The sequence below is a fragment of the Denticeps clupeoides genome, chromosome 8 (assembly GCF_900700375.1).
Source record: "Denticeps clupeoides chromosome 8, fDenClu1.1, whole genome shotgun sequence".
Taxonomy (NCBI): Eukaryota; Metazoa; Chordata; class Actinopteri; order Clupeiformes; family Denticipitidae; genus Denticeps; species Denticeps clupeoides.
This window is the reverse complement of record NC_041714.1, coordinates 22,543,064-22,569,051: the sequence shown is the minus strand read 5'-3', so window position 1 is coordinate 22,569,051 and position 25,988 is coordinate 22,543,064. Positions and strand designations below refer to the sequence as shown.

Genomic DNA, 25,988 nt, shown 5'->3' with positions numbered 1-25,988 from the left:
CTGGTCATTTATTTGGAAAATCCACAGAATCCATCATTTAAGTGGAATATTTTTTGTCTTTAGGTTAATTCGGGGGTGTGGTCACAAGAAATGGTTTGACGGTTGATTCAGATTCACATTCAGATGTGATTTAGACTCATCGTGATATTACCTGCAATCGATAAAAAAGGCACCACAGCATGATATATATTATATATTCGCCATTGCTGGTGGGCCTTATTGGAACGGAGCCTGTCGGGAGTCGAGTCTCTGAAAGCGGCCTGCAGTTCCGACCCCGGACTCGCGGTGGCGCCGTCGCGGGATCCTCGGGCGGCGCCTCCTGCTCCCCGAGAGAAGAAGAGACGCCCGATTTCCAAAGTCGACCGAAAACATGACGGAAAAACGATGAGCGTTTAGCTTCTTCTTCTTCTTCTGTCACCGCGGCTGAGTGGAACGTAAGTATTAAAATTCCGGGTTCCTGACACGCCTTCAGCTCAAAGCCGAGGTAGTGAAGTTATTATTCCGCAGGCCGTCAGACACACACACACACACACACACACACACACACACACACACACACACACACTCTCTATTCAAACTCACTCACACACTATTCACGCACACACATTCACACACACACTCGCACACACACTATTCACACACACACACTCACACGCACACACACTATTCAAACAAACACACACACACACACTATTCACGCACACACACACATACTCACTCACACACACACTGTACCTCTTCTAAGTTGACAGTATTTTAGCTGTTGTTACTCGTGTGTAACGTTGTTTAAATGTTACGTGTGTCTGGCCACCAGACACACACACACACACACACTGTACCTCTTTTTAGTTGTCACTATTTTAGCTGTTGTTACTCGTGTGTAACGTTGTTTAAATGTTACGTGTGTCTGGCCACCAGACACACACACACACACACACTGTACCTCTTTTTAGTTGTCACTATTTTAGCTGTTGCTACGTTGTAACGTTGCTATGTTGTAACGTTGTTTAAATGTTACGTGTGTCTGGCCACCAGACACACACACACACACACACTGTACCTCTTTTTAGTTGTCACTATTTTAGCTGTTGTTACACTGTTCGTGTGTAACGTTGTTTAAATGTTACGTGTGTGTGGCCACCAGACACACACACACACTGTACCTCTTTTTAGTTGTCACTATTTTAGCTGTTGTTACACTGTTCGTGTGTAACGTTGTTTTAAATGTTACGTGTGTGGCCACCAGACACACACACACACTGTACCTCTTTTTAGTTGTCACTATTTTAGCTGTTGTTACACTGTTCGTGTGTAACGTTGTTTAAATGTTACGTGTGTGGCCACCAGACACACACACACACTGTACCTCTTTTTAGTTGTCACTATTTTAGCTGTTGTTACACTGTTCGTGTGTAACGTTGTTTAAATGTTACGTGTGTCTGGCCACCAGACACACACACACACACACACACACACTGTACCTCTTTTTAGTTGTCACTATTTTAGCTGTTGTTACACTGTTCGTGTGTAACGTTGTTTAAATGTTACGTGTGTGTGGCCACCAGACACACACACACACTGTACCTCTTTTTAGTTGTCACTATTTTAGCTGTTGTTACACTGTTCGTGTGTAACGTTGTTTAAATGTTACGTGTGTGGCCACCAGACACACACACACACTGTACCTCTTTTTAGTTGTCACTATTTTAGCTGTTGTTACACTGTTCGTGTGTAACGTTGTTTAAATGTTACGTGTGTCTGGCCACCAGACACACACACACACACACACACACTGTACCTCTTTTTAGTTGTCACTATTTTAGCTGTTGTTACACTGTTCGTGTGTAACATTGTTTAAATGTTACGTGTGTCTGGCCACCAGACACACACACACACACACTGTACCTCTTTTTAGTTGTCACTATTTTAGCTGTTGCTACACTGTTCGTGTGTAACGTTGTTTAAATGTTACGTGTGTCTGGCCACCAGACACACACACACACACACACTGTACCTCTTTTTAGTTGTCACTATTTTAGCTGTTGTTACTCTGTTCGTGTGTAACGTTGTTTAAATGTTACTTGTACCGTTTAACATGCATGCAGCTGAAATGTCGATAAAGCTCATCTTGAACCTGAATTGTACAGGAATAAAATGCTCGTCTGATTCCTGACAGACTACCACCATGACCCGTGACATCGTGCTCGGCGATGAGCTTCCAGACTGGGTCGGGGCCAAGGACTTCTACCAGAAATATGAACCCAAGGAGGTGATTGGCAGGTGGGTTCCTCGCCACCCGTAGTGTGTGGGGACGGGGCCTTGGTCAAGGGGACATCAGTGTCCTTACCCACCAGGCCACCACTGCCCCTAAGATCTTAGTCCAGCCTGACATGTTTCTACGATCTCTTTACTCCTGGCGTTTGTCCCGTGGACGTGTCTCCCGGCGCAGGGGCGTGAGCAGTGTGGTGCGGCGCTGCGTACACAAGCACACCGGACAGGAGCTGGCGGTGAAGATCATTGAGATCACAGCGGAGAAGATGACTGTGCAGCAGCTGGAGGAGGTGAAGAACTCCACCATGAAGGAGATCCACGTCCTCAACGTAGTTAAGGGCCACCCCTCTATCAGTGAGTCTCAGCCAGAGGGCGGCGCTGTGGCGCTGATTCATTGGCGTTAATTCATTGTCCTTTCTGCCACAGTCACCCTTATCGATTCATATGAATCAGCGACCTTCATATTTCTTGTTTTTGACCTGTAAGTATGACCCGCCGCCTGACTGCACGTCTGCGCCGTTGTGCGGTTTAAAGTTCACCTCCCGCGTGTCTGTCGTTCTCGCAGCATGAGAAGGGGGGAGCTGTTCGATTACCTGACCGAAAAGGTGACGCTCAGCGAAAAGGAGACCAGGTGAGCCACGCCTCCGTCTTCGTTTTTGTGACATGTTGGCCCACTTGGCCCTTCGTACCTGGGACTAACGTGGCCACGGATTTTACAATCAAAAGCAACAGTAAACTTTCTGTTAATAACGTCAAAAGAAGAAATATGAAAATAGAGCTGACTCTTCAGCGTATATAGAAGTCTTTGCTGCCATTGTTGTACAGTACTGATTAAAATATTGTATTTATACACGGTGGGCCATTTATATGGATACACCTTAATAAAATGGGAATGGTTGGAGGCACATTAGTATATGTGAGGGGGCAAACCTTTCAAGATGGGTGGTGACCATAGTGGCCATTTTGAAGTCGGCCATCTTGGATCCAACTTAATTTTTTTCAATAGGAAGAGGGTCATGTGACACATCAAATTTATTGGCAATTTCACCAGAAAAACAATGGTGTGCTTGGTTTTAACGTAACGTCATTCTTTCATGAGTTATTTACAAGTTTCTGACCACTTATAAAATGTGTTCAATGTTCCATTTACATTTACAGCATTTATCAGACGCCCTTATCCAGAGCGGCTTACAATCAGTATTACAGGGACAGTCTCCCTGGAGCAATTTAGGGTTAAGTGTCTTGCTCAGGGACACAATGGTAGTAAGTGGGATTTGAACCCGGGTCTTCTGGTTCATAGGCGAGTGTGTTACCCACTAGGCTACTACCCACCCATTCCAATTTTATTAAGGTGTATCCATATAAATTGCCACCCTGTACATTGTTCCTCGTGTTGTTTTTGCTGTTCACTCTGTTCATATGATCGAACTGACATACTGCTGTAGTCCAGAAGAAGCCTCGATTTTTTTACTTTTCCAGTTGTCAGGTGTGGATCTCCTGGTTAACGCTATTGGCCTCCTCTGTAGGAGCATAATGCGAGAACTTCTGGAGGCGGTGCAGTACTTGCACTCTCTCAGCATCGTCCATCGCGACTTGAAGCCGGAGAACGTCCTTCTGGACGACCAAGGCCACATCAAACTGTCTGACTTCGGCTTCTCGGTGCAGCTGCAGCCGTACCAGCAGCTGAGAGGTGCGCGTCGCTCTCGCCCCGTCCTGCTGATCCTCCGCCGGTCCTTTCATTTCACCGGCAGAACTTTCCCTTGCAGAGCTCTGTGGAACTCCAGGTTACTTGGCGCCCGAGATCCTGAAGTGCTCCATGGACGAGACCCACCCCGGATACGGGAAAGAAGTCGACCTGTGAGTGTGCCGCCAGCATTTACGGTGGCTGAGAAGTGCTCAGGAGGTTTGAAGGACTTTTTGTGTTGATGGCTGATGACGTTTCCTGCTCTAGCTGGGCGTGTGGTGTCATCCTGTTCACTCTGCTGGCCGGATCTCCGCCGTTCTGGCACCGCAAGCAGCTTTTGATGCTGCGCACGATCATGGAGGGGCGTTACCAGCTCGGCTCCCCGGAATGGGCGGACCGGTCGGACACCGTGAAGGACCTGGTAATGCCGGCTGTGGAGGCTTTTTATAGAGATGATGTTGCAGGTCCTTTTCAGCACTCTCCTCTCTGAATGAAGATCTCCAGGCTGCTGGTGGTGGAGCCGTCGCTCCGCCTCACCGCGAACCAGGCCCTAGCTCACCCCTTCTTCCGCCAGTACCAAAAGGAGGAGGCGCGGCGCTTCGGCCCCCGCAAGACGTTCAGGGTAGGAGCGCCGCGGCGCCGGCGCGGCCGTGTACGCAGCGTTGCCGTGACGCCCGTGTCTCCCCCAGGTTCTGATCCTGACCGTCCTGGCCTGCATCCGGGTGCAGCTGCGCTGGTTCCGGTGTCGGCCGCTGACGCGCGAGGCGCTGAGCGCCGACCCGTACTCGCTGCGCGCCGTGCGGAAGCTCATCGACGGCTGCGCCTTCCGCATCTACGGACACTGGGTGAAGAAGGGGGAGCAGCAGAACCGCGCGGCGCTCTTCCAGAACGCGGCCAAGGTCTTCCTGCTGGGCTTGGACGAGTCGGAGAGCTAGAAGTGCTGTTTACTGTCATCCAACACAAGCTCAGGGTCCACCGCTCACGTGACCATCTTCGTTCTCATGGTGGTCCACTGTGGCACATGATTCCAGGTGTTTAAATGAAACAATACCTCACACGCATTAACATTCGTAACTTAGTACTGTGTTTGGCACGTAACGGTAGCATCGATGTGCTACTACTGATGATCTGGAGAAAGAAATGCTATTAAACATTTTTAATACGACTTGAACGTTGCCTCTCGTGGTCGTGTTGCTGGATTGTTACAGATAGTAACGTATATTACATCATCTAGCTGTGCTGAGAACGACTGGTGGAGCTTCCACCTCAAACGGTGGCCTCCAGCGACAGCAGAGCGCTGTGGAGCTGATCCGTGCTCTGCTGCAGGCGCTGCTCCAGCTGACCGAGGAGATGGCGCATTTCTGACCTCACTTCCTTCTGAACGACCTCCTTGAGCTTCGCCTCGGCGGATGGAGCTTGAAGACAGAGAAAGGACATGATGTTGTGGCTGCTGTTACTGCGTCTCACTGTAATACACACACACACACACTTCTTATGTTCTCTGACTCGGTGGTCTCCAGGACACTGCCTGGTCTGCTGTCCCCATGGTCCTTTTCTTCGTCCTGCTTCCTTGTGCCTGAAGCTGACACAGATGCTCATGTCTCAGGTCCCACACGTCATTTTAACGGTGTATTTTTACAGGTTTTACCTGCCGCGGGCACCTCATCAGGCTTTACAGGGGTGTCTTCATGACATTCAGAGTAGGTCAGACTGAGGTCTAACTCCATCTTCATTAAAAAATTAAAAACTCAATGAAATGACCTTAACAGTGAGATGATGAGAGATGTATCTGGACCTGAAGTACCTGTGGGGTGAAGATGTATTTGTACAGCATGAAATGTCTCATGTACGTGTTGGTGAAGTACTTGAGAATCCGCGTGGTTTCATCCAGGCTGAAAAGGTCCACGCTGAACGGGGGTCTCTGCGGGATGGGACTGCTTTTAACCAGAGAACGTTACAACCTTTCAAAGACGGTGATGTGGAGGAACTCACCCAGACCGAGTGAGCGAGCAGCAGCTCGCTGCAGTAGCTGAAACACTCGTCCATGTTGTTGAGGGGACTTCCTGCAACCGTCAAGGACGGATTAGACTGGGACGTGCGAATGTAAACGTCCGTTCTGGATTGTGAGCAGGCATTACCAATGTTGGCCTGGTGCACGTTCTTTACTATAGACGTGAGGACGGAGGTCTGCTCCCTGCTGAGGTTCATGTCCCTGCTGAGCATCGACGTGTTCCTGTACATCTCCTGCAAAATTCCTCTTCTGAGACCGCCACCGACAAACCTGGGACACAGACACAGACAGGGGTCGTGTGTCCATCTTCATCATAGGACAGACAGAAACCACACAAACCGGAAACCAGGAGGGGACTCACGGTTCCAGTTCCGGTAACGACGGAGCCTGTTCAACTTCGTCCACGTCAACTGAGCTCATTTCTGCCCTTCAGGTACAAAACGCCAGACATTTGGCCACAGACCTTCATCAAAAGAAGATATTTAAAAATCTTCTTACCACAATACTCTGGCCTTCAGGGAGCCTCCAGGCTCCTGTAAAGGTGGAAACAAACCAATTATTTATATCAGTCGATCAATCACTTTCTCCAGTCTGGACAAATCTGTGAATTGTGTTATCACAGAGAGAAATTAATAAGGAGTAGAATTAATAAGAATATTCTACAATCTGATTGGCTGAGAGAGGCTGTTTACGACAGCCACGCTGTCAATAGGACTTTTATTTAAATATAGACATTTCACACGAAGTCAGCTCCTCACCGCCGTCCCTCGTCTCTCCATCCAGACGAATGAAGGAATTCCTCCGTAACGCGTCCTGCCTTCTGTCGTCATGGCGACAGCGCGGCGGGGTCACGTGACGGCGCCGCTAATTTAATGACGTTTAAATGACGTCATTACACCGTCCAGCAAAGATGAACAGACTGTTAACAGCTGTGGCCATAACAGACACAATACAATAAATATAAAAAGCATTTAAACAGTCATTAATTCACACATAACTTTTTATATATTTAAACAAAGTATATTTATTTTTATTTCACTGTCTAGTCATCAAATATATCAATTTAATTAAAAAATAAAATACATATTTATTTCGTGGTCTGTGTTGCTGCACATCATGAAATAAATGTATCTGTCACCTTTACCCATCAAAGTCAGTGGGCGGGTCTAACACAGTTTTCTAGTTTAGATGATTGCCCTGGTCACTCCATACGATGCTGTTCACACGACAGTTTTGAAAATTGTGACACTTGGTTGGACAAAAGAACTGTAAATTGTGTCCGCCGCTGCTCTGTGCGCCGTGATAATTTCCCTTTTCCACCTTTTCCTCTCCATGAGAAGTGTGTTTCTTCTCTTTTCGGTGTGAACAAGTGGTCTATATTCAGCATTACTGAAAAGTGCACGTTTCTTATTTGTAGAAGAGAAGAAAGACTCTTTCTGACTCAGGCCTATACGAGTTCATCTGAGGACACATGCAGAGGTACGACTTCATTCTCATGGCTAGTTTCTCCATTTCAATTCGCCGTTTTAACTGTTCTTTAGCCGGTGTTGTGGGTGGTATTAACCTAGCGGGTCGGATACCCGCCAGAAGAGCGTAAAGTCCCCGGTTCCGTCGTGTCCCTGAGCAGGACACCTAACCCTGAGTGTCTGTAAAAGTAAATGTTGTATCCGTTGAATTTTATTGTCTGTGTTGTTTCGGTGTATTTTGGAAGTGAAAGTGAAGTGATTGTCATTGTGAAGCACAGCACACGGTGGCACAGTGTAATGTGTCCTCTGTATTTAACCGTCACCCTTGGTGAGCAGTGGGCACCATGACAGGCCCCCGGGGAGCAGCGTGTGGGGACGGGACTTTGCTCAGTGGCACCTTGGCGGGTTGGGATTACGGTCCGTTTACTTACTGGGGATAGGACACTTGTCAAGGAGATTTGTACTGATTTATCTTTTATCTTTTTATATTGTGTTGTTGCACATCTGACTGAATACATGTCTTATGGCACGCTCCCCCTCCCCTGAATATTAGGCTCAATGTCTGTGTCTGCGTGTCATGGCGTCCCCTTCCTAGGTCCCTTCAGTGGGGACAGCGGCCCTCACAGGTGCTACCAGTGTCAGGTGTAACTATATAAACCCTGTGGGATTCCGCTGCGCGAACGTCCCGAGACGTTCTGTTCCCCGTTACGTCCAGTACGAGCCTTTAGTTTAACATGCAGGATGGTGATGGGCCCGCGAAGGTTCTATTGGGACCTGTTGACAGAGGGCAGCTGCATCATACTGGAAACGTCTCGCCTGATGTCCCTCACGCTGGGGAAGATCAGGCCTGAATGCTGGGCCCTATGAAAGAGTTAAATAAGACCACGCGGAGCACAGCGGAGCTAAGAACAGACGATCTGGGATGAGATGTTAGATAAAGGAGCTGCAAACAGCAGGAGCTTTCATAGTTCAGGTTGGTATTAAAAACGATTTTCCCGGTGAGCCACAATATGAGCACAATGCAAGCTTCATATGTGGATTCCGTGGAGCACACAACTACGAAAGTACCAGCAAGCAACCTGCCAGCCACGCCTCCCATAGCACAGCCCTCCTTCCAAACATCTGCTTTTCTGGTTGTCCTCATAAGGGAAATTAGCAGGAACAGACAACATGGCATGGCTGGAGGTAAGGTGACCTGAGGTGACCTGAGGTGACCCATGACAACCTGACACTCACGATCGTCACAGCGCTTTACATATGACCAGCTCTAGAATTTGGGTGGCGTCCCTCTGCTTATCACAGCCGCCTTTACAAGTCTCACCTTTTATTGGTGTATTTATTAATTTACTCAAATACACATGAAATAATGTTTTCATTATGTATTTCCTATGTGGTCAAAATGAATGTAATCAATACATTTAAAACTATTACTAAAGCACAGATCAAGATTCACTATTCTTTATTGTTCATGGACACAGTTATAGTGAATATTGTGAAATGTCCAAGAGCCGGTGAAAACTTACAGTTGAAAAATATACAATTACAAATAAAATCTGAAGAATAGTTCAATGTAATAGATCTACAGAAACAACTTTTTTATGTACAGATTTTCGGTCTGCTTATGGAAACCCTTCTAAATTGAATGGTGCGCAGTCATTCCCTGTGTAACCAGCAGAGGGAGCTGCAGCACCACCACGGTCACAGTGCTGGGTTTGTTGGGGTTCCAGTCCCAGTGGTTTTCCCTTCTGTGGAGCCACATTCCAGTCTGACACCAACTTTTCACCTGGCTGTCTGAGTTAACTCAACAGGTCAGACGTCATCTTCTGGGGCAGTGGTGGCCTGTAATCAGAGGGTTGTGGGTTCGAGGTGGGTTCATGGCTCACTATTTACCAAGATGGCGCCTCGGATGGCAGCCTCGGTACTGTGCTCTCTCACTTTCTCTTTTTTTGTTTATTTTCTGTGTGTCATAGGGCAGTGGTGGCCTAGTGGTTAAGGAAGCGGCCTTGAAATCAGAAGGTTGCTGGTTCGAATCCCGATCCGCCAACATGCCACTCAGGTGCCACTGAGCAAAGCACCGTCCCCACACACTGCTCCCCGGGCGCCTGTCATGGTGCCCACTGCTCACTCAGGGTGATGGTTAAATGCAGAGGACAAATTTCACTGTGTTCGCGTGTGCTGCGCTGCTGTGTATCACATGTGACAATCACTTCACGTTCACTAATGTGATGGTTAAATGTGTCACGTGTGCTTGTGCTGCAGTTTTTGACAATGACATTCACTCCACTTTCACTTCTCCCGGTGTGAGTGTTGTTCAGAGATCTGATCAATGTCTACCGGGTTTACAATTTTAACTCATAAATCACCTGTCGTGTAATTTCTTCATATATTCTGTATTCTTGTGACCAGAACTCAGATATGAATTAGCGGTGACAAAGGAACTTTTAGAAGGACCTTAATCAGCCTTCTGTTTTTAAATTTGTACACAAGTCTTTTTGGTTTTCTTCTTTATTATTTTGCACAATTTTATATTAAGAACTAATGCAGCACACCCAGGGTGATGGGCTCTGGTGCATTTTAAACAGAAAACCTGAGGATAACTGTATTTACATTTACATTTACAGCATTTATCAGACGTCCTGATCCAGAGCGACTTACAATCAGTAGTTACAGGGACAGTCCCCCGCTGGAGACATTCAGGGTTAAGTGTCTTGCTCAGGGACCCAGTGGTAGTAAGTGGGGTTTGAACCTGGGTCTTCTGGTTCATAGGCGAGTGTGTTACCCACTAGGTCACTACCACCCCTAACTGGATGATTGCACAGGTTCTTCTTTTTGTTTGGCTGCTTCTATATACCACCGGCAACCAATTCTACCAAATATTCATATCAATCGATCAATCATTTCTCCAGTCTGGACAAATCTGTGAACTGCGTTATCACAGATTCACACAATGTTGTCTGTAGACACTACGGGAGAAACATTATGTATAATTAAAAAGGAGAAGGCGCGTTTCGATCCTACAATCTGATTGGCTGAGAGAGGCTGTTGGCGACTGCCATGCTGCTAAACATTCATAGGACTTTTATTTAAATATACATATTAAAAAATAAATGAATCCTGTTATTCAGTAAAGAGTCCTGCCTTCTGCTCGGCTGCTACTTGTTGTCATGGCGACAGCTCCCCACACTGCTCGGCTGGGTCACGTGACGCCGTTTGATTGACGTCTTGAGTCTCTATTCATACCGACTTGGAACTGTTTAAAGATCCATTTTTTTACACCTTTGGAAGAGAAATGAATAGTTCGTACAGAGGACGTGAAGTTCAGTGGCCTTCAGCAGAGCCTCCAGCGCCTGGAGGACCAGAAATAGTCAGCGTGAGACTAGAGATGTTCGAACAACCTTTTAAATGGCTTCTGTGTTGCTGAGGTGCAGATTTATGAAAGATGATGGGTTAAACAAGGCCTGGTGACAGATGCCATGTGCTGTGGACATCTTCCACAGCACAATAGAAATTTATTACAGCTCAGAGCATCAATTGCACTTGATTGATTATCTCTATAATATATATAATTAAAATGCCATTCATCATACGTTTACTCTATCACATACTGTTCACAGAATAAGTTTTCTATTTTTGTCATTCGTCATGTAAATTCAGTAAGTAAGGATGACGTTTTAATTCTGCCCTGCAGGTGGCAGAGCACAGACTGGTCCAACAAAGAACAAAGGAGCTTCAATGCTGATTTCATCTCAGAACTCACCTGGACATTTATCATTTAAGTGCATTTATCCCCAGTCTTCCAATACATGCAGATGTTTTTGAATGTTATAAACTACAAACTGGGAAACAAATGGGTTGTAAAAAAATATTTTTTTCATGCCTGCTGACCATGTCCAGGGTCATTCAGACACAAAGACGTCCCCTTGCATTCAGAATCTGTGTGAAGCAACAAAAGAAGCAGGATGTTCGATAATCAGCATTTAAAAATGCTGCTACAGCTTGGATGTGACTGAGCTAGGACAGGAGGATTATTCAGAAAGTACACGCACGGCTTTAAAGAAAAGAATTCCTGATAAACACCGATAATCCTGTTTTTTTACAGCGTCTGATGTAACGCTCTGAAGATCATTGAAACGTTCCTCTCTTGGCGCTCCATTAGGAAATGTCTGGCGTGAACTTCGTCACCTAATCCCAGATAATCTCAGCCACAGGTCACCTTTCAGTCACAGATCTCTGGGCTCCACCGCCGGGTCTTGGCCAATTAAAATTCAACCAGCAAACTGTCAAACGTTCTTTTTTATTCTTAATATACATTCATCGGTTGGCAAAAAGACGTGATTTGGGAGGACCAAACCTGAAAGAGCACATGAGTTCAAACAGACAAATTCTAACGAGGTTCTATCTGTTTAACAGCCAACAAAGGTCAGGACTGGTTAGATATGAAGAACGGGGATTCCATCCTTGGCACCAGGACTTCTAAAGGCCTTTCATGAGCAACACGATCACAGTCAGAAGGAAGTACAATAAAGTCAAATAAAAAATGAGATGAACATAATCACATGGAAATAAAACGCTCCGAGTGTTGCTACTGCTGTGATGAATGACGAGCGAAGTCGAGCTAATGAGGCGTGTCACAGGATTATCGCGCCGTACAAACCAATCCTTTAAGAAGCTGTCGGCCCTTCATCTCCCGCCTTAATCCCGCCGTACGTCCTCAAGCACGTCCAGACATTTCTGCACTTCATTAAAAACACTTAAGAGTGTGAATCTGAAAATATTTTACAAATATGTGTAATTATGAACTGGGTTCCGAGCGATAAAAAAGGGGTTCCGTGGACTTTCTACGAGCCAAAGAGCCGGTCCTCACAAAGCTCCGCGGGCAACTTGGAGGCTCCGCCGAACACCTCCACGTCCCCGTCCGCCCACGCCACCACGTTGCCGGGCGAGTAGGCTGTGCAGTTGGCCATGGCCACGATGTCCAGCGGCCGCAGGACCCGGTCCCAGATGTTGAAGTGACTGATGTCCCCCACAAACGCCTGGGTGGCGTCGAAGCGTCCGCCAACGCTGTCCTGTTGAGGCCATAAACGACAGGCCTCGTTAAGACAACAACAACAGCAGCTTTTACTCGTCCCTCCGTCAGGATCGGCAAGTTGACTACAGTCGGCTACGGGGGCACTACGGTCACCACAGCAGCTACGAGGGCCACATGTACACCTCCTCATTTCACACTACGTCCATCGTTGACTTGTGTTAAATGTGTAGTACGTGGCATTGGACACCAGCCGAATGTACACGGCGAAACGTGTCCTCTGTATTTAACCGTCACCCTTGGTGAGCAGTGGGCAGCCATGACAGGCGGAGTGTGGGGACGGTACTTTGGCGGTTCAGGATTCAAATAAATGCAATATTAGGGGATGTCGCGGCCAAATATGGCATACGTCTCTACCTGAGAATCATAATCGGAAGATTTTCGGAAGTATAATATAATATAATTGACCATTTCTCCTCCTGCCCATGTTGGACTGAGTGCAGACAGAGACATTACGGTAACAAGGTTACACATGACATTTTTTTATTCCTTCATATCCTTGTGATGCTGTTACTTAGTTCTTATACACCTTTAAAGGCACCATTTATATTTTATATTTAGTGGAACTTTTCCATTTCAACAGTGCAATCAAACGTCTGTGATGCACGTATACAGAGAACACCAGAAGCACTATGGACGCTCTAACAGTCCAATGGTATAAGAATGAAATCTATGGTGTTCTCACCTGTTCCTGGCCCAGGATCAAGACTCCGTCCGGCTTTATTGGGTGCCAGGGTGCCAGGTTCTCACCAGTGCCTACTCTCTGTCCGTCCTGGTAGGCTTCCCAAAAGCCATCCCTTGTGGTCCACGTGATACAGATGTGGTGCCACCTTCCATCGTTGAGGATGAGAGGCAGTTGGGCCACCTGCATTATCATTAGTGTTGCCTACCGTTAGTATTATATATGTATGTGTGTGTGTCACTGAGTTCAGGCCAAAAGTCTGGACACCTTCTCATTCAACGTGTTTTCTTTATTTTCATGACCATTTACGTTGGTAGATTCTCACTGAAGGCACCAAAACTATGGATGAAGACATGTGGAGTTCTGTACTTAACAAAAAGTGGAGACCTGACCTCCACAGTCACCGGACCTGAACCCAATCCAGATGGTTTGGGGTGAGCTGGACCCCAACAAGTGCTAAACACCTCTGGGAACTCCTTCAAGACTGTTGGAGAAGCATTCAATAGAATGCCAAAAGTGTGCAAAGCAGTAATCAGAGCAAAGAAACTAGAATATAAAACATGTTTTCACTTATTTCACCTTTTTTTGTTAAGTCCAGAACTCCACATGTGTTCATTCATAGTTTTGATGCCTTCAGTGAGAATCTACCAACGTAAATGGTCATGAAGATAAAGAAGACACGTTGAACTAGAAGGTGTCCAGACTGTTGGCCTGTACTGTTTGTATATACTAGCAGTACCATTGAGCTAAAGAAGAAGCGTAGATGCACCTTATCATTGATGAGCAGCTCTATGGGGTTGTTGCCCCACTCGATCAGGACGATCTCGTTGGCCTGGCCGGGGACCCCGTAGGAGAAAGGGGTGCCGATGCCGGGGCCGCTGGCGGACTTGAGCCACATGCACACGGTGAAGGCGTACATCTCCGGCAAGCTCTTCTTCACGCGGCCGAACAGGTAGTTGGTGCGCAGAGGGAGGGACAGCTTGAAGTCCTTTGGGGTCTTGAAGCCATTGTTACCTGCAGCAGGATGGTGCGAATTTCATAATCATACATACATTTCATGAATCTATTTTCTTTCAAATATTATAAAACAATCAAAACATGAATTTCAAAAACGCACGTAAAACGTATAGCAGGTTTTGAGGCCGACGACGTTTTGATAGGAAGGTGCACCATTCGTCCAAATCATAAATCCCATACAAGCCATAACCAAATACTATAATATTATAATAGATGTTTACTCATTTCACGCATGAATGTGGAGTTTTGATGCTGTTCTTAATAAATAACTTGAAATGCTGTGTATAACTCTGTTTACATGATGATGAAGATGACGATGACGTGTTGCAGTGTGCCACCAGACTACCGTTCTCCAGCTCTTTGACTCGGTCCTCCAGGGAGTTCAGCGTGTTCTCCGTCTTCAGGCGGTGGGCAGCGCTCTCGTTGTACAGCAGCGACTTTTCCGTCTCCAGCTCGCTGACCTTCCGGAGGAGCTGATTCTCCAGGTCGCCCAGTCTCCTCTGCAGCAGGTCACGAAGCTCGTTGGGAAAAGCCACCCCGGAAACGTTGGCCCTCATCTGCTGCTGCTGGGGGCCACAAAAACCGAAAAACACATCAACACGACCCGACTATTCGGTCCCCTCTTTTTAAAGGCACTGCAGCGCAGCACACGGTGACACCTCCGTATTTAACCGGCACCCTTGGTGACAGTGGGGCACCTTGGTCCCCTTCTGGTGAACATCTCTGGTGAAGTTGCTCAGAAGGTGCATTAGTGGCTATTTCTGGAGTAATTAGCGGGATTATCACCTCCAGATTTTCCAGGCGGTCCTTCAGGCTCTGCATGGTCCTGCCCAGGCTGTAGACGGTGTCGCTGGGGTCCCGGGGGACGTCGTCCATCGTGTCCTGCTTGCTGCTCCTCCAGGACGCGGACTCGCAGAGGTTCAGCTTGGCGCTCAGCTCCTGGATGGTGTCCTGCTGGCTGACGATGGTCTCCTTCTGCTGCAGGACGGTCTCCCGCAGCTGCAGGACCGTGTTGCGCAGCTCCTCCTCGGTCTGCGCAGGCGACACCGGCGACACCGGCGACACCGGGCAGCTGCCCGCCCCGACGGGCACGGCGGTGCAGAGGAAGCGCTCGCCTCCGACCTCCTGACCGCGGACCAACTTGTCGCAGGTCGCCGCGCAGAAGACGATCAGCGCCAGTGCCGCGTTGGTCATCCTTTAACTCGAGCGAGAAGGTCCAGAAGAAGCTCCTCTGGTGGACACCATGCTGGTGGGGACCAGGCGGAGAACACGGGGCATTAAACAGATTAGAGTCCCGCATTAATGTCCTACATGCGCAAATAGGATTGGCGGAGGCGCCGACGTCACCATGTGGGCGTCGTGCGTGCGCCCTACGCGACGTCTACTCCACGCGTACTTCCCCGTGGAAAGTACGCGCAGCACATAACCAATCACAAGCGGCACTAAAGCTGCGAGAAACGTCGCTTCGTGGACTGTTCGTGCATTTTCGGGCTCATTTTTCAGATGCGCAATTTGGAGACGATTCAGTTCAGAGTCGGTTCAGAGTCGTAATGAAAATGAAGTGAAAGTGAAGTGATCCTCATTGTGAAACACTGCAGCACAGCACACGGTGACACGGTGAAACGTGTCCTCTGTATTTAACCATCACCCTTGTGAGCAATGGGCACCATGACAGGGGCCCAGGGAGCAGTGTGTGGGAATGGTCCCTTCATCAAGGGGACCTCAGGATTCGAACCGGCAACCTTCTGATTACGGGGCTGCCATACAACCACTAGGCCACTGCTGCTCCCATAGTGACCTTTGACATTCATGTGAAATTCCCTTCTGATAGATCTTTTAGAATTAGGTGAAAATTTATTTTATTGGCCTGGAAATCTCGATCGGTAAGACAAACCAGGGGCAGTGGTGGCCTAGCGGTTAAGGAAGCGGCCCCGTAATAAGATCCGCCAAGGTGCCACTGAGGTGCCACTGAGCAAAGCACCGTCCCAACACACTGCTCCCCAGGTGCCTGTCATTGCTGCCCACTGCTCACCAACAGTGATGGTTAAATACAGAGGACAAATTTCACTGTGTGCACCATGTGCTCTGCTGCTGTGTATCACAAGTGACAATCACTTCACTTCATACTTCATTATATATTCTCTTTGTTAAAATGTTCATCGTTTAGGCTCACGTTAGACTACCGGGTTTACTACTACTGTTGGGACATATTTTATATATTTACATCATTACTTTATCAGAGGATTTTGCACAAATTCTGGATTCTAGTTTGTCATGGAAATGGCAGGACGAATAAGCAACTGTTCACAGACGCTATAATTAAAAAAGAGAACGATTCTTTTCAGTTGAATTTTATTATCTCCTGCTGCTCTGCAACTGAAAGGAGAAGGGCGCAGCATGGATTCCGAACGCCCTTGGACCTGGATTTCAAATCATCTTTCAGAGAGCCGAGGGTTGGCCATGGCAACACAAACTAGAGTGAAACAGAATGTTTTTTTCCCCTCCGCATCGCTGAAGGATACGGACGGGAGCAGAGAATTCATTCACAGAAGAAACGTGACTAAACGGCCGAGGTTCGGTTTACATGGTGGACCTGTTCTCCACCATGAATTTGTGGGCATATAACTTTTTAATATCTGAGTTTATAACCATCTGAATCGGGGTTACGTAACGTAGCGGCTACTGATGGTCGTGTAAAAACCCCTTTTCATCTCCGCCAGTTTTATCGACCGTACGAGCCTGCGCCTGTGCTTCGCTGAACATCAGAAGAGCGTTTCTCTCTCTTGTTCTCGGCCGTGTGTGATGGAGATGTCTAAAAACGCCCATGTGTCATATGCATTTCTGTGTGATCCCCTGTTCTGAAAAGCTTTTTGTTCCCAGCCCTTCACCCTGCCGCAGCGTGACGTTGGGGTGAATGGAGCATCGCTGCATCATGGCCGTTCACAAAGGGTGTAAAAATACTCTCTCCATTATGGCCATTTTGTTCTCGTACTTCGTTCCAGGCTGATGTGGCCTGTGATCCTGCGGCTGAGTGTTTCATACAAAAATAATGTTAGCTCATTAATTAACACCTCCTGCCAGAGAGCGCCCCAAAACCAGCGTCCTACCCACCGATTTCACCTGTTTTTCCCTGATTTGCACGAACACTGTCTCCAGATTCAGGGGTAAAATGTACATTTACAGTATTTACCAGACGCCCTCATCCAGAGCGACTTATGGTCAGGAGTGACATGGACAGTCGGGTTTGAACCTTCGGGTTTAAAACTGCGAAGCGGTATATCCATAAAGGATTTAAAAAAAAGAAGCAGTCACAAAATGAACCTGCTTAACCTGGTGTGGCCTACCGGGTAGCGGGTAGTCAGAAGGATGCCGGTTCAAAACCCGTACCGCCGAGGTGCCACTGAGCAAAGCACCGTCCCCACACACCGAGGGTGATGGTTAAAAGCAGAGGACACATTTCACAATGACATTCACTTCGCTTTCACTTAAATCAACCATGTGTGTTGGTTTGGTTGAAATGGCAAACACCTAACGTTAATATAACCTTTTACTGTGAGGACAGGATGAGTTCTCCATCTGGACACACACGCAGGACAACAGGCAAGGAAAACGATTTCGCTTGCTAAAACCTGAACAAGATTCTGAAAAGTCTTAATTAATGATTTTGCAATTCAAAAAATGTATCAAAGTAAAATGCATTCATGGGTAAATAAATTGATTTGACTGACCTGGCTGTATTATTAGTTGTATTATTAATGCATTTTACCCGTTTGCATTTGGAATGGATAAAGTCAAGTCTTTTCACACATCTGAACAACCTGTACAAATCAGCGTCATCTTGTGGAACTACTCTGCATTTACACATTCTGGAGCTTTACCCATACGTGGTAAATAATTGCATTTACCGCATAAATCATTTAAAATTTAACATGATTGCCTATTTTAAAAGGACAGAATTATTGGTCCGAATTATCGGTACAAAATATTACATATTAGATAACTGAATGAAAAGCTAAATATAAATACTCTAAAATCAAAATTGTTAACTATTTCATATACATGAATAAAAGCACGTCAACAAGGCTACAAAATGGGCTTGTTCGCTTATTTGCCCTTCACGCAAACATGCGGAATTTCATATAGAACAAAATGTCCATCGTAGCAGCCGACCAAAAGACCATCGTTTTCGATGGTCTTAGCACTTCTACTTTTTATTTATCTCTCCGCGTGGTACTAGATTCTGGTCTGGGTAGTCCTCAAAACGCTCCATTATATAGGAATTCGTTTCATAAACGTAGTCTTTTCCATATTTCGTGGCACGCCTAAAACACGGGGGGTTGAATCTGGTCATATCTGCACAAATTGTCAATATAAATCTCCGACCCGGCGAAGTCATATCCCTCCGCCCCGCCAGAACTCCGTGCTGTTCGGCGGAAGTGGCAGAAGAGTTTCTCTCCTGGCGCCGTGGAGGTAAGTTTGTACCAGATTTTTATTTTGCTGCTGCAGTTTCAATGCATGGTCTGAACTGGGGTGCAGCGAGGTATGTTTGCACCATATTTTCCAATTTCTCAGCGATTGGACATGACAGAACGGCGCATGCTGTTTAGATCCGTGCTCTATTTGAATGGCAGTACTGGGTTAGCCGGACTGCTACAATGCTACGGCTAGCGCTTTCTTCCTTTGTGACCGTTTCTGTTATGCAACTGAATTTGTCTGTTTGCTGAAAACGAGGTTAACGCACATCGTGCACATGTGATCGTCGGCCTGAGCTTCCGGTACAGCAGTTATATTGTCACATCATACGTGTAAAATTGTTATATTGTGTTGAAACAATGCTAGCTGTGGCGCATCGGTATTACGTCACTCCTCTGCGACTCGTTTGACGCTACACGCTTCTTGGCGCGCCGCCGCCGCCTCTCCCTATATGTTCGCGTTAAGTGAAATTTAGAGCGTTGTTGCTCGAAGTGAGATCATTATCCCCGGTGTTTGTCCCGGAACGTAAGACCCGTGGTGAAGCTGTCACCCCGCACCTCAACTTGGAACGCTGCTGTTATTGACCGCCATGGTCCGGACGGGGGATGATCTTTTTCATTGTTCCTGCCAGATCTGGCAACCCGGCGGTGCTGATTGGATTTTGATCGGCTGCTTGTATTGATTATGCTGCGGTGTGTCGTTATTCACACTTCACTTGCTCAAGTACTTTATTTACCTCCTGGATTTAACGTGCGTGTGTGTGGATGGTTTCGTATTGGTTCTAAAATGCATTTCAGTAACAGCATCTGCAGCTGACAGCCAGTTGGACCTGGTTCGTGTGCATGTTCTCGCCCTCCGCGTGTTCAGGGAGCTGGATGAGGGTGGAGGGCGTGTTACTCTCATTGGAGTTCAGATACCAGCATCAGTATCTGCGACTGAGTAGAGATGAGCCAAGGCAGATCACCGCTACGACGGTCCAGGGGAAGAGGTTACTCCCCTGAAGGTATCTCGAGCTTCCAGAGACCGGGAGCCCGAGATACCTGTATCATGTTGAAGGCACCTCTCCAGCACCTTCAGGAGGAGGCGTTAGTGGAGAGAGAGGTCATGGACGTGCTGAGGTCCTCTCTCAACCCCCAGACGAGCCAATAGATATGCGCTGATGGTGATCGAAGTGGCTAGAAGTCTGTGGCATCTCCATCCAGGATGCAGCCATGGTGGTTGATTGTCTGATGGCAGGGATGTTTTGTCGATTTGGCAGTGACCACGGACGTACCTTTTGGTGACAGCGCCGCGTGGCCGGTTGGGGATTCACAAGACAAGGACAACTCCTGCTGCATGGTGGTATGTGGGTGATTTGGTGCCGTGGCTGCTGCACGCTCTGCCTCTTTACCCCTCGCCCACGTCCACCGCTGCGTTATTTTAAATGGATTTCTCCACATTTAAAAAACTCGGTGACTGTAATTCTCTCGCTTTTTCTTCAGCATGAGTTTCCACTGAGATCAGCCCTGTAACTCTGCTTGGCCGCTGGCCGTGGTAAAACATGGCGTTCGTTGCCACTCCCAGCCCCACGGTGGTGGACCAGACCACCCTCATGAAGAAATACCTGCAGTTCGTTGCAGCGCTCACTGACAACAACACGCGTAAGTCGCACAAACCCTCTCTATCTATATACACACACACACACACACATATAAATAATATTGTAATTTCCGCTACATACATGTTAGACAGAAACAACGTTTCTCCAGAACCTGGTGCTACATGGGGGCAGTGGGGGCCTAGCGGTTAAGGAAGCCGCCCCGTAATCAGAAGGTTGCCGGTTCGAATCCCGATCCGCCAAGGTGCCACTGAGCAAAGCACCGTCCCCACACACTGCTCCCCGGGCGCCTGACAGTTAAAGAATGATTTTTTTAACAAAAAAACATGTAGACAACAACGAGACAGACAAGCGCTGAACTGGTGAAATGAAGAATAAACATGCTGTGCAATAATAGATAATATTACTCAATAAACAGAAGTAGTGTGTGTGTCAGTCTTGTGTATGTGTGTGTATGTGTGATATACACACACTCACACACAGATAATGTATATATGTACATTCCTTTACTACTAATGGGCATTTCAGGTAAGTGGTTGGTATCTACAATTCCCCATCCATACCGTAGGGACCTCTCTTTATTCTGCCCAGCTCTACAAAAGATCAGATTTCTTATTATTATCCCGAATCCTCTCCTTTTCAGCTGATGAAACCAAACTTAAGATGATGCAGGAGGTCAGCGAGAACTTTGAGGTATGTCTTTTATTTTTTTTATGAAGATACTGTAGGAAGTCTTGAAATGCAGTTAATCTCTTCATCTCCTGCTCAGAACGTGACGTCGTCACCTCAGTACTCCACCTTCCTGGAGCACATCATTCCCCGCTTCCTCACATTCCTACAAGATGGAGAGGTGCAGTTTCTGCAGGAGAAACCCACGCAGGTGGGCACGCTGAGATATTTGGATATTTTGCTCGGTCTAATCAGCCCTGCTGAACGTCTGAAATACCGTCTCCTCTGCAGCAATTAAGGAAGCTGGTCCTGGAGATCATCCATCGCATCCCCACTAATGAGCACCTCCGGCCCCATGCCAAGAACATCCTTTCTGTCATGTTCCGCTTTCTGGAGGTGAGTGGTTGCCGTGGCTCTTTGCCTGTGTGTAGTCGGAGGGGTTTGGCGTGTTTGGGTAGATGTTGGTGCTGCTCTCTGGCGTGGGGTTCCTCACCGCTGAAGCCCTCCTGTGTCTCAGATCGAGAGCGAGGAGAACGTGCTGATCTGCCTGCGCATCATCATCGAGCTCCACAAGCAGTTCCGGCCTCCTATTTCGCAGGAGGTAAAGCCACTCGTGCTTCTGGTTCATACACCTTCCCTGGTGGTTCCATATAATGTCTGACACTTTCATTTCTTCCAGATTCATCACTTCTTAGACTTTGTGAAGCAGATCTACAAGGAGCTGCCCAAAGTCGTGGTGAGTGGCGATTATTGATGTCTGCGAGTTGGGCAGCTCTGCGAGTGTTTTACCGTCTCCTCGCTCTCTCGCAGACCCGGTACTTCGAGAACCCTCAGGTCATAGCGGAGAACACGGTCCCGTCTCCAGACATGGTGGGCATGATCACGTCCGTGCTGGTGAAGACGGCGCCCGAGAGGGAGGACAGCGAGACGCGCACGGTGAGTGTGCTACGAGCCAGTCTCGCCGTGTTCAGACGCGATGACGAGAGCGATTCGCTTTAGCTCAGCTGAAGGTGTGTGTGTGTGTGTGTGTGTGTGTGTGTGCACGCACCTCTCAGTCTGGGCTCTGTAAGTAAAACTGATAAGATCTGAGCGTCTGTACCAGTGCGGTGACCAGCAGGTGGCGCCCTGCCCCCGTGTTCTTCCTGTAGGTTTTACTCTGGTTTTTTACTCCGCAGCACACCATAATACCACGCGGCTCGCTGTCTCTCAAGGTGCTGGCTGAGCTGCCCATCATCGTCGTGTTGATGTACCAGGTATGTGATCAGTTACACACCTCAACACACACCGCTGTACGCTCTTTTTTTTTTTTTTTTTTTTTTTCTTTTCTCAAAGATATTTTTATTGATTTTAAGCAAGAGGAAAAACAACCAAAAATAATAATAAAAAAAAATGACAATACTCGCATTATAAAAAAGATGTCACTGAGTAAATCAGTTCTGTAAGAGTTACATACAAAGATCGGGCAACGTTGCAGTAGAGTATTATAGGAAAAATGGCAATTTAGTCATATTCGAAGAACAATAATGTTAATAAACCCAACAACCTTTCCACATAATAATAACCCCGTCCTCATGCCAGATTGATTAATGAAAAAGAACAAGACGACAATATCGTTTCTGGAACTTCACTGGGTGATACTAATAGTCGGATTCTGAGACTGAATGCTTGTAAACCGCTTTACGTTCTTAACTGTGTTGTGTGTGTGTGTGTGTGTGTGTGATCCTCGCCCCTCAGCTTTATAAACTCAACATTCACAATGTGGTCTCGGAGTTCGTGCCGCTCATCATGAACACCATCATGCTGCAGGTCTCTCCACAAGCCAGGTGGGTTCACTTCTCCAGTATTCGTGTGTGTGTGAGAGATTCGTCTTCTGCGTTTGGCGTGACCGCATCTGTGTGTCTCCAGGCAGCACAAGCTCTACAACAAAGAGCTGTACGCGGATTTTATTGCCGCTCAGATTAAGACCCTGTCTTTCCTGGCCTACATCATTCGCATCTACCAGGTACGTTCCCTGCGCAGAGCCGTCTGCTCTTCACCAAGCCCACTTTTTCCAGCATGTTTGTGTACGTCTACATAATTTAGGACCTGGTGGCCAAGTACTCGCAGCAGATGGTGAAGGGGATGCTCCAGCTGCTGACCAACTGCCCTCCGGAGACGGCCCACCTGCGCAAAGAACTGCTCATTGCAGCCAAACACATCCTGACCACAGACCTACGCAGCCGTGAGTCCCGCCCCCCTGGCCCCGCCCCCCCGGCCCCGCTCTCTTGTCTGAGTGGCTTGTTTGTCTCGCAGAGTTCATCCCGTGCATGGATAAGCTGTTTGACGAATCCATTCTCATTGGCTCCGGCTACACGGCCAGAGAGACGCTGAGGTAGGTCTGACCTTTCACCCTGTTCTGAGGTCACACCTCCCCATTACCTGCAAACACTTACCTGTTGCTCATCAGCAGTGTTATTGTCAATGTGAAGCAAAGCACACAGTGACCATCACCCCAAGTGAGCGGTTTGGGATTTGAACCGGCAACCTTCCGATTATGGGTCTACTTCCTTACCCATGTTTAGAAACTCAGGGCTGATATAGACTCCTGAACGGATTCCAGAACTCCTGGTGTTCCCAGCAGTCCAGCTGGCAGCTCTGTGGGCGGAGTCTGGTCAGGCGGTGTTATTCCAGCCGCTCGGAGACGCCAGAGCGAATGTGGCGTGTTGGCGCTGCCCCACTGGGCGCGAGACGGGAAGGTCGTCTCCGCCGCTCGTCCAACCTGGCGGCACATCAGGGACGGGGCGTCTGCCAACCCTCCACTGTCACCCGTCCCCCATCGGCACTCAGGAAATGATCAGGCAATAATTAGTCTCTCAAATCAAGTTCAGAATGTGAATAATTACTTTACCGAATGGGGATGGAGACATTTCGCATAAATAACTGGAGGCGATACGATGCGAATTACGATACGATTATTTCATGGTATGTTGCCATATTCTACAGATGTGTATGATCTGTGTGGATTACATAACATTAATAATTCAGCCAAAACAACATAACTCAGAACTGAATTTTGGACCAGATTTGGGGGGGCAGCGGTGGCCTAGCGGTTAAGGAAGCGGCCCCGTAATCAGAAGGTTGCCGGTTCGAATGACACTGCTCCCCGGGCGCCTGTCATGGCTGCCCACTGTCACCAAGGGTGATGGTTAAATGCAGAGGACAAATTTCACTGTGTGCACCGTGTGCTGTGCTGCTGTGTATCACATGTGACAATCACTTCACTTTTTTTTTAAATATCACGATGTTTTGTAATAACCCTATAAAAACGGTTTATTGACCTCCCCCTGCAGACCCCTGGCCTACAGCACTCTGGCCGACCTGGTGCATCACGTCCGGCAGAACCTGCCGCTGACCGACCTCTCGCTGGCCGTCCAGCTGTTCGCCAAGAACATCGACGACGAGTCGCTGCCCAGCAGCATCCAGACCATGTCCTGCAAGCTGCTGCTCAACCTGGTGGACTGTATCCGCTCCAAGAGCGAGCAGGAGAACGGCAACGGGCGGGACATCCTCATGAGGATGCTGGAGGTCGGGCCGCGCCATCTTCATTCTGGTCTTCTGAAAGCTCTCGCCGAGGGCAGCGGTGTGACGAGTCTGAATCTCCTGCTTTTAGGTCTTTGTGCTGAAGTTCCACACCATCGCTCGCTACCAGCTGGTGAACATCTTCAAAAAATGCAAACCTCAGTCAGAGGTGGGCGCGGTCGACCCTGGGGTGCTGCCAGGCGTTCCCGCCACCCCCACGGCGCCGACCCCAGTCCCGGCCCTGCCGCCCCAGGCTCCGCCCACGCCGGTCACCCCCGCCCCGACTCCCGCCACGCCCTTCGATCGTCCTGGGAACGAGAAGGAGGACAAGCAGACGTTCCAGGTGTCCGACTGCCGCAGCCTGGTGAAGACGCTGGTGTGTGGGGTGAAGACCATAACCTGGGGCATCACGTCCTGCAAGTCTCCTGGAGGTGAGGCGTTCAGGACTAGAACATACTGGGATGCCGCTGTAGTATATTCAAATTTAAAATAAAAAACATTGTTTATTGGATTTGAACACAGACTAATACATGAATGAATGATAGAAGATTGGTGTTGGTAGCGTTGATGTACCAGGAATGTGATCTCCTCGCTCTTTCCGTTCGTCTCCATGACAGAAGCCCAGTTTATTCCCAACAAGCAGCTGCAGCCTAAAGAGACTCAGATCTACATTAAGCTGGTGAAGTACGCCATGCAGGCCTTGGACATTTACCAGGTACGGACGTGGCATTGTGGAGATGGCGCGTCTGACGCTTGGCCTTGTTTGGCCCGATGTCACAGTCCTCTGTCCCCGTGGCCAGGTCCAGGTGGCGGCCAACGGCCAGACTTACATCCGCGTGGCCAACTGTCAGACGGTGCGGATGAAGGAGGAGAAGGAGGTGCTGGAGCACTTTGCTGGGGTTTTCACCATGATGAACCCGTTGACCTTCAAAGAGGTCTTCCAGACCACGGTGCCGTACATGGTGGAGCGCATCTCCAAGAACTATGCGCTGCAGGTAGGCTCCTTCCGGCGTGCTTTGAGTTCTGTCTTGTTGAGAAGGTGTAAAATGACTTGGAGAAGCTTGGTGCTGATTTTAAAATCCCCCGTCTCCCAGATCGTTGCGAACTCATTCCTGGCCAACTTGTCCACGTCGGCCCTGTTTGCCACCATCCTGGTGGAGTACCTGCTGGAACGTCTCCCTGAGATGGGCTCCAACGTGGAGTTGTCCAACCTCTACCTGAAGCTCTTCAAACTCGTCTTCGGCTCCGTCTCGCTGTTCGCCGCTGAGAACGAACAGATGCTGAAGGTGAGGCTGGGCGGGGCCCCACACACCCCCGATCGGTCAGGTCCGTCCCCTCTGAAGGTCTCGCTCGCACAGGAAGCTGTACCCAGGAGGAGGGACACTGAGAAAGTAATCTGTGAAGGCTTCGTGACGACAGCGTCCCCCCTGCTGGATGCTACTCTGGTTTGGTGACCGAAGGCGAATGTTGGTGT

At 48.2% G+C, this 25,988-nt stretch overlaps 4 protein-coding genes across 9 annotated transcripts in view; 2 read left to right on the top strand and 2 right to left on the bottom strand.

Moving 5' to 3' along the window:
* Window positions 1-278: 278 nt before the first annotated feature.
* phkg2 (phosphorylase kinase, gamma 2 (testis)) lies at window positions 279-5,120 on the top strand. 2 transcript variants are annotated; one of them, XM_028989181.1, is made up of 10 exons: window positions 279-434; window positions 2,177-2,280; window positions 2,450-2,625; window positions 2,698-2,752; window positions 2,837-2,902; window positions 3,798-3,961; window positions 4,038-4,128; window positions 4,223-4,376; window positions 4,452-4,577; window positions 4,645-4,890. In XM_028989181.1, the coding sequence occupies exons 2-10, from the start codon at window positions 2,186-2,188 to the stop codon at window positions 4,888-4,890; spliced, it is 1,173 nt and encodes a 390-aa protein (XP_028845014.1). In that variant the 5' UTR covers window positions 279-434; window positions 2,177-2,185. The 2 variants fall into 2 exon arrangements, with proteins under 2 accessions (XP_028845014.1, XP_028845013.1); XM_028989180.1 differs by having other exon boundaries at window positions 4,452-5,120.
* cfap119 (cilia and flagella associated protein 119) lies at window positions 5,092-6,741 on the bottom strand. The gene is made up of 9 exons (XM_028989182.1): window positions 6,725-6,741; window positions 6,465-6,499; window positions 6,328-6,393; window positions 6,094-6,236; window positions 5,948-6,018; window positions 5,760-5,876; window positions 5,604-5,682; window positions 5,445-5,537; window positions 5,092-5,370 (listed from the first exon to the last, which is right to left on the bottom strand). Exons 3-9 carry the CDS (start codon window positions 6,384-6,386, stop codon window positions 5,222-5,224), a joined length of 711 nt encoding a protein of 236 aa, XP_028845015.1. The 5' UTR covers window positions 6,387-6,393; window positions 6,465-6,499; window positions 6,725-6,741; the 3' UTR covers window positions 5,092-5,221.
* Window positions 6,742-11,707: 4,966 nt separating this feature from the next.
* On the bottom strand, window positions 11,708-15,539 carry nptx2b (neuronal pentraxin IIb). 2 transcript variants are annotated; one of them, XM_028989418.1, is made up of 5 exons: window positions 15,004-15,539; window positions 14,516-14,783; window positions 13,970-14,214; window positions 13,204-13,383; window positions 11,708-12,498 (listed from the first exon to the last, which is right to left on the bottom strand). In XM_028989418.1, the coding sequence occupies exons 1-5, from the start codon at window positions 15,409-15,411 to the stop codon at window positions 12,271-12,273; spliced, it is 1,329 nt and encodes a 442-aa protein (XP_028845251.1). In that variant the 5' UTR covers window positions 15,412-15,539; the 3' UTR covers window positions 11,708-12,270. The 2 variants fall into 2 exon arrangements, with proteins under 2 accessions (XP_028845251.1, XP_028845253.1); XM_028989420.1 differs by having other exon boundaries at window positions 14,564-14,783.
* A 3,086-nt stretch (window positions 15,540-18,625) lies between these two features.
* trrap (transformation/transcription domain-associated protein) overlaps window positions 18,626-25,988 on the top strand; it is a 46,456-nt gene continuing 39,093 nt past the window's right edge. For 2 of the 4 annotated variants that reach the window (XM_028988649.1, XM_028988645.1), the window contains exons 1-18: window positions 18,626-18,687; window positions 20,172-20,330; window positions 20,931-20,980; window positions 21,057-21,167; window positions 21,248-21,352; window positions 21,474-21,557; window positions 21,636-21,692; window positions 21,767-21,892; window positions 22,132-22,209; window positions 22,691-22,779; window positions 22,862-22,958; window positions 23,039-23,177; window positions 23,249-23,327; window positions 24,286-24,520; window positions 24,606-24,945; window positions 25,132-25,229; window positions 25,315-25,509; window positions 25,609-25,800. In XM_028988649.1, coding sequence (XP_028844482.1) covers window positions 20,231-20,330; window positions 20,931-20,980; window positions 21,057-21,167; window positions 21,248-21,352; window positions 21,474-21,557; window positions 21,636-21,692; window positions 21,767-21,892; window positions 22,132-22,209; window positions 22,691-22,779; window positions 22,862-22,958; window positions 23,039-23,177; window positions 23,249-23,327; window positions 24,286-24,520; window positions 24,606-24,945; window positions 25,132-25,229; window positions 25,315-25,509; window positions 25,609-25,800 — 2,175 coding nt within the window. In that variant the 5' untranslated portion in view covers window positions 18,626-18,687; window positions 20,172-20,230. Of the gene's footprint in view, window positions 18,688-20,009; window positions 20,032-20,171; window positions 20,331-20,930; window positions 20,981-21,056; window positions 21,168-21,247; window positions 21,353-21,473; window positions 21,558-21,635; window positions 21,693-21,766; window positions 21,893-22,131; window positions 22,210-22,690; window positions 22,780-22,861; window positions 22,959-23,038; window positions 23,178-23,248; window positions 23,328-24,285; window positions 24,521-24,605; window positions 24,946-25,131; window positions 25,230-25,314; window positions 25,510-25,608; window positions 25,801-25,988 lie in introns of those variants that run through there. The other 2 variants (XM_028988647.1, XM_028988648.1) reach the window with 2 other exon arrangements.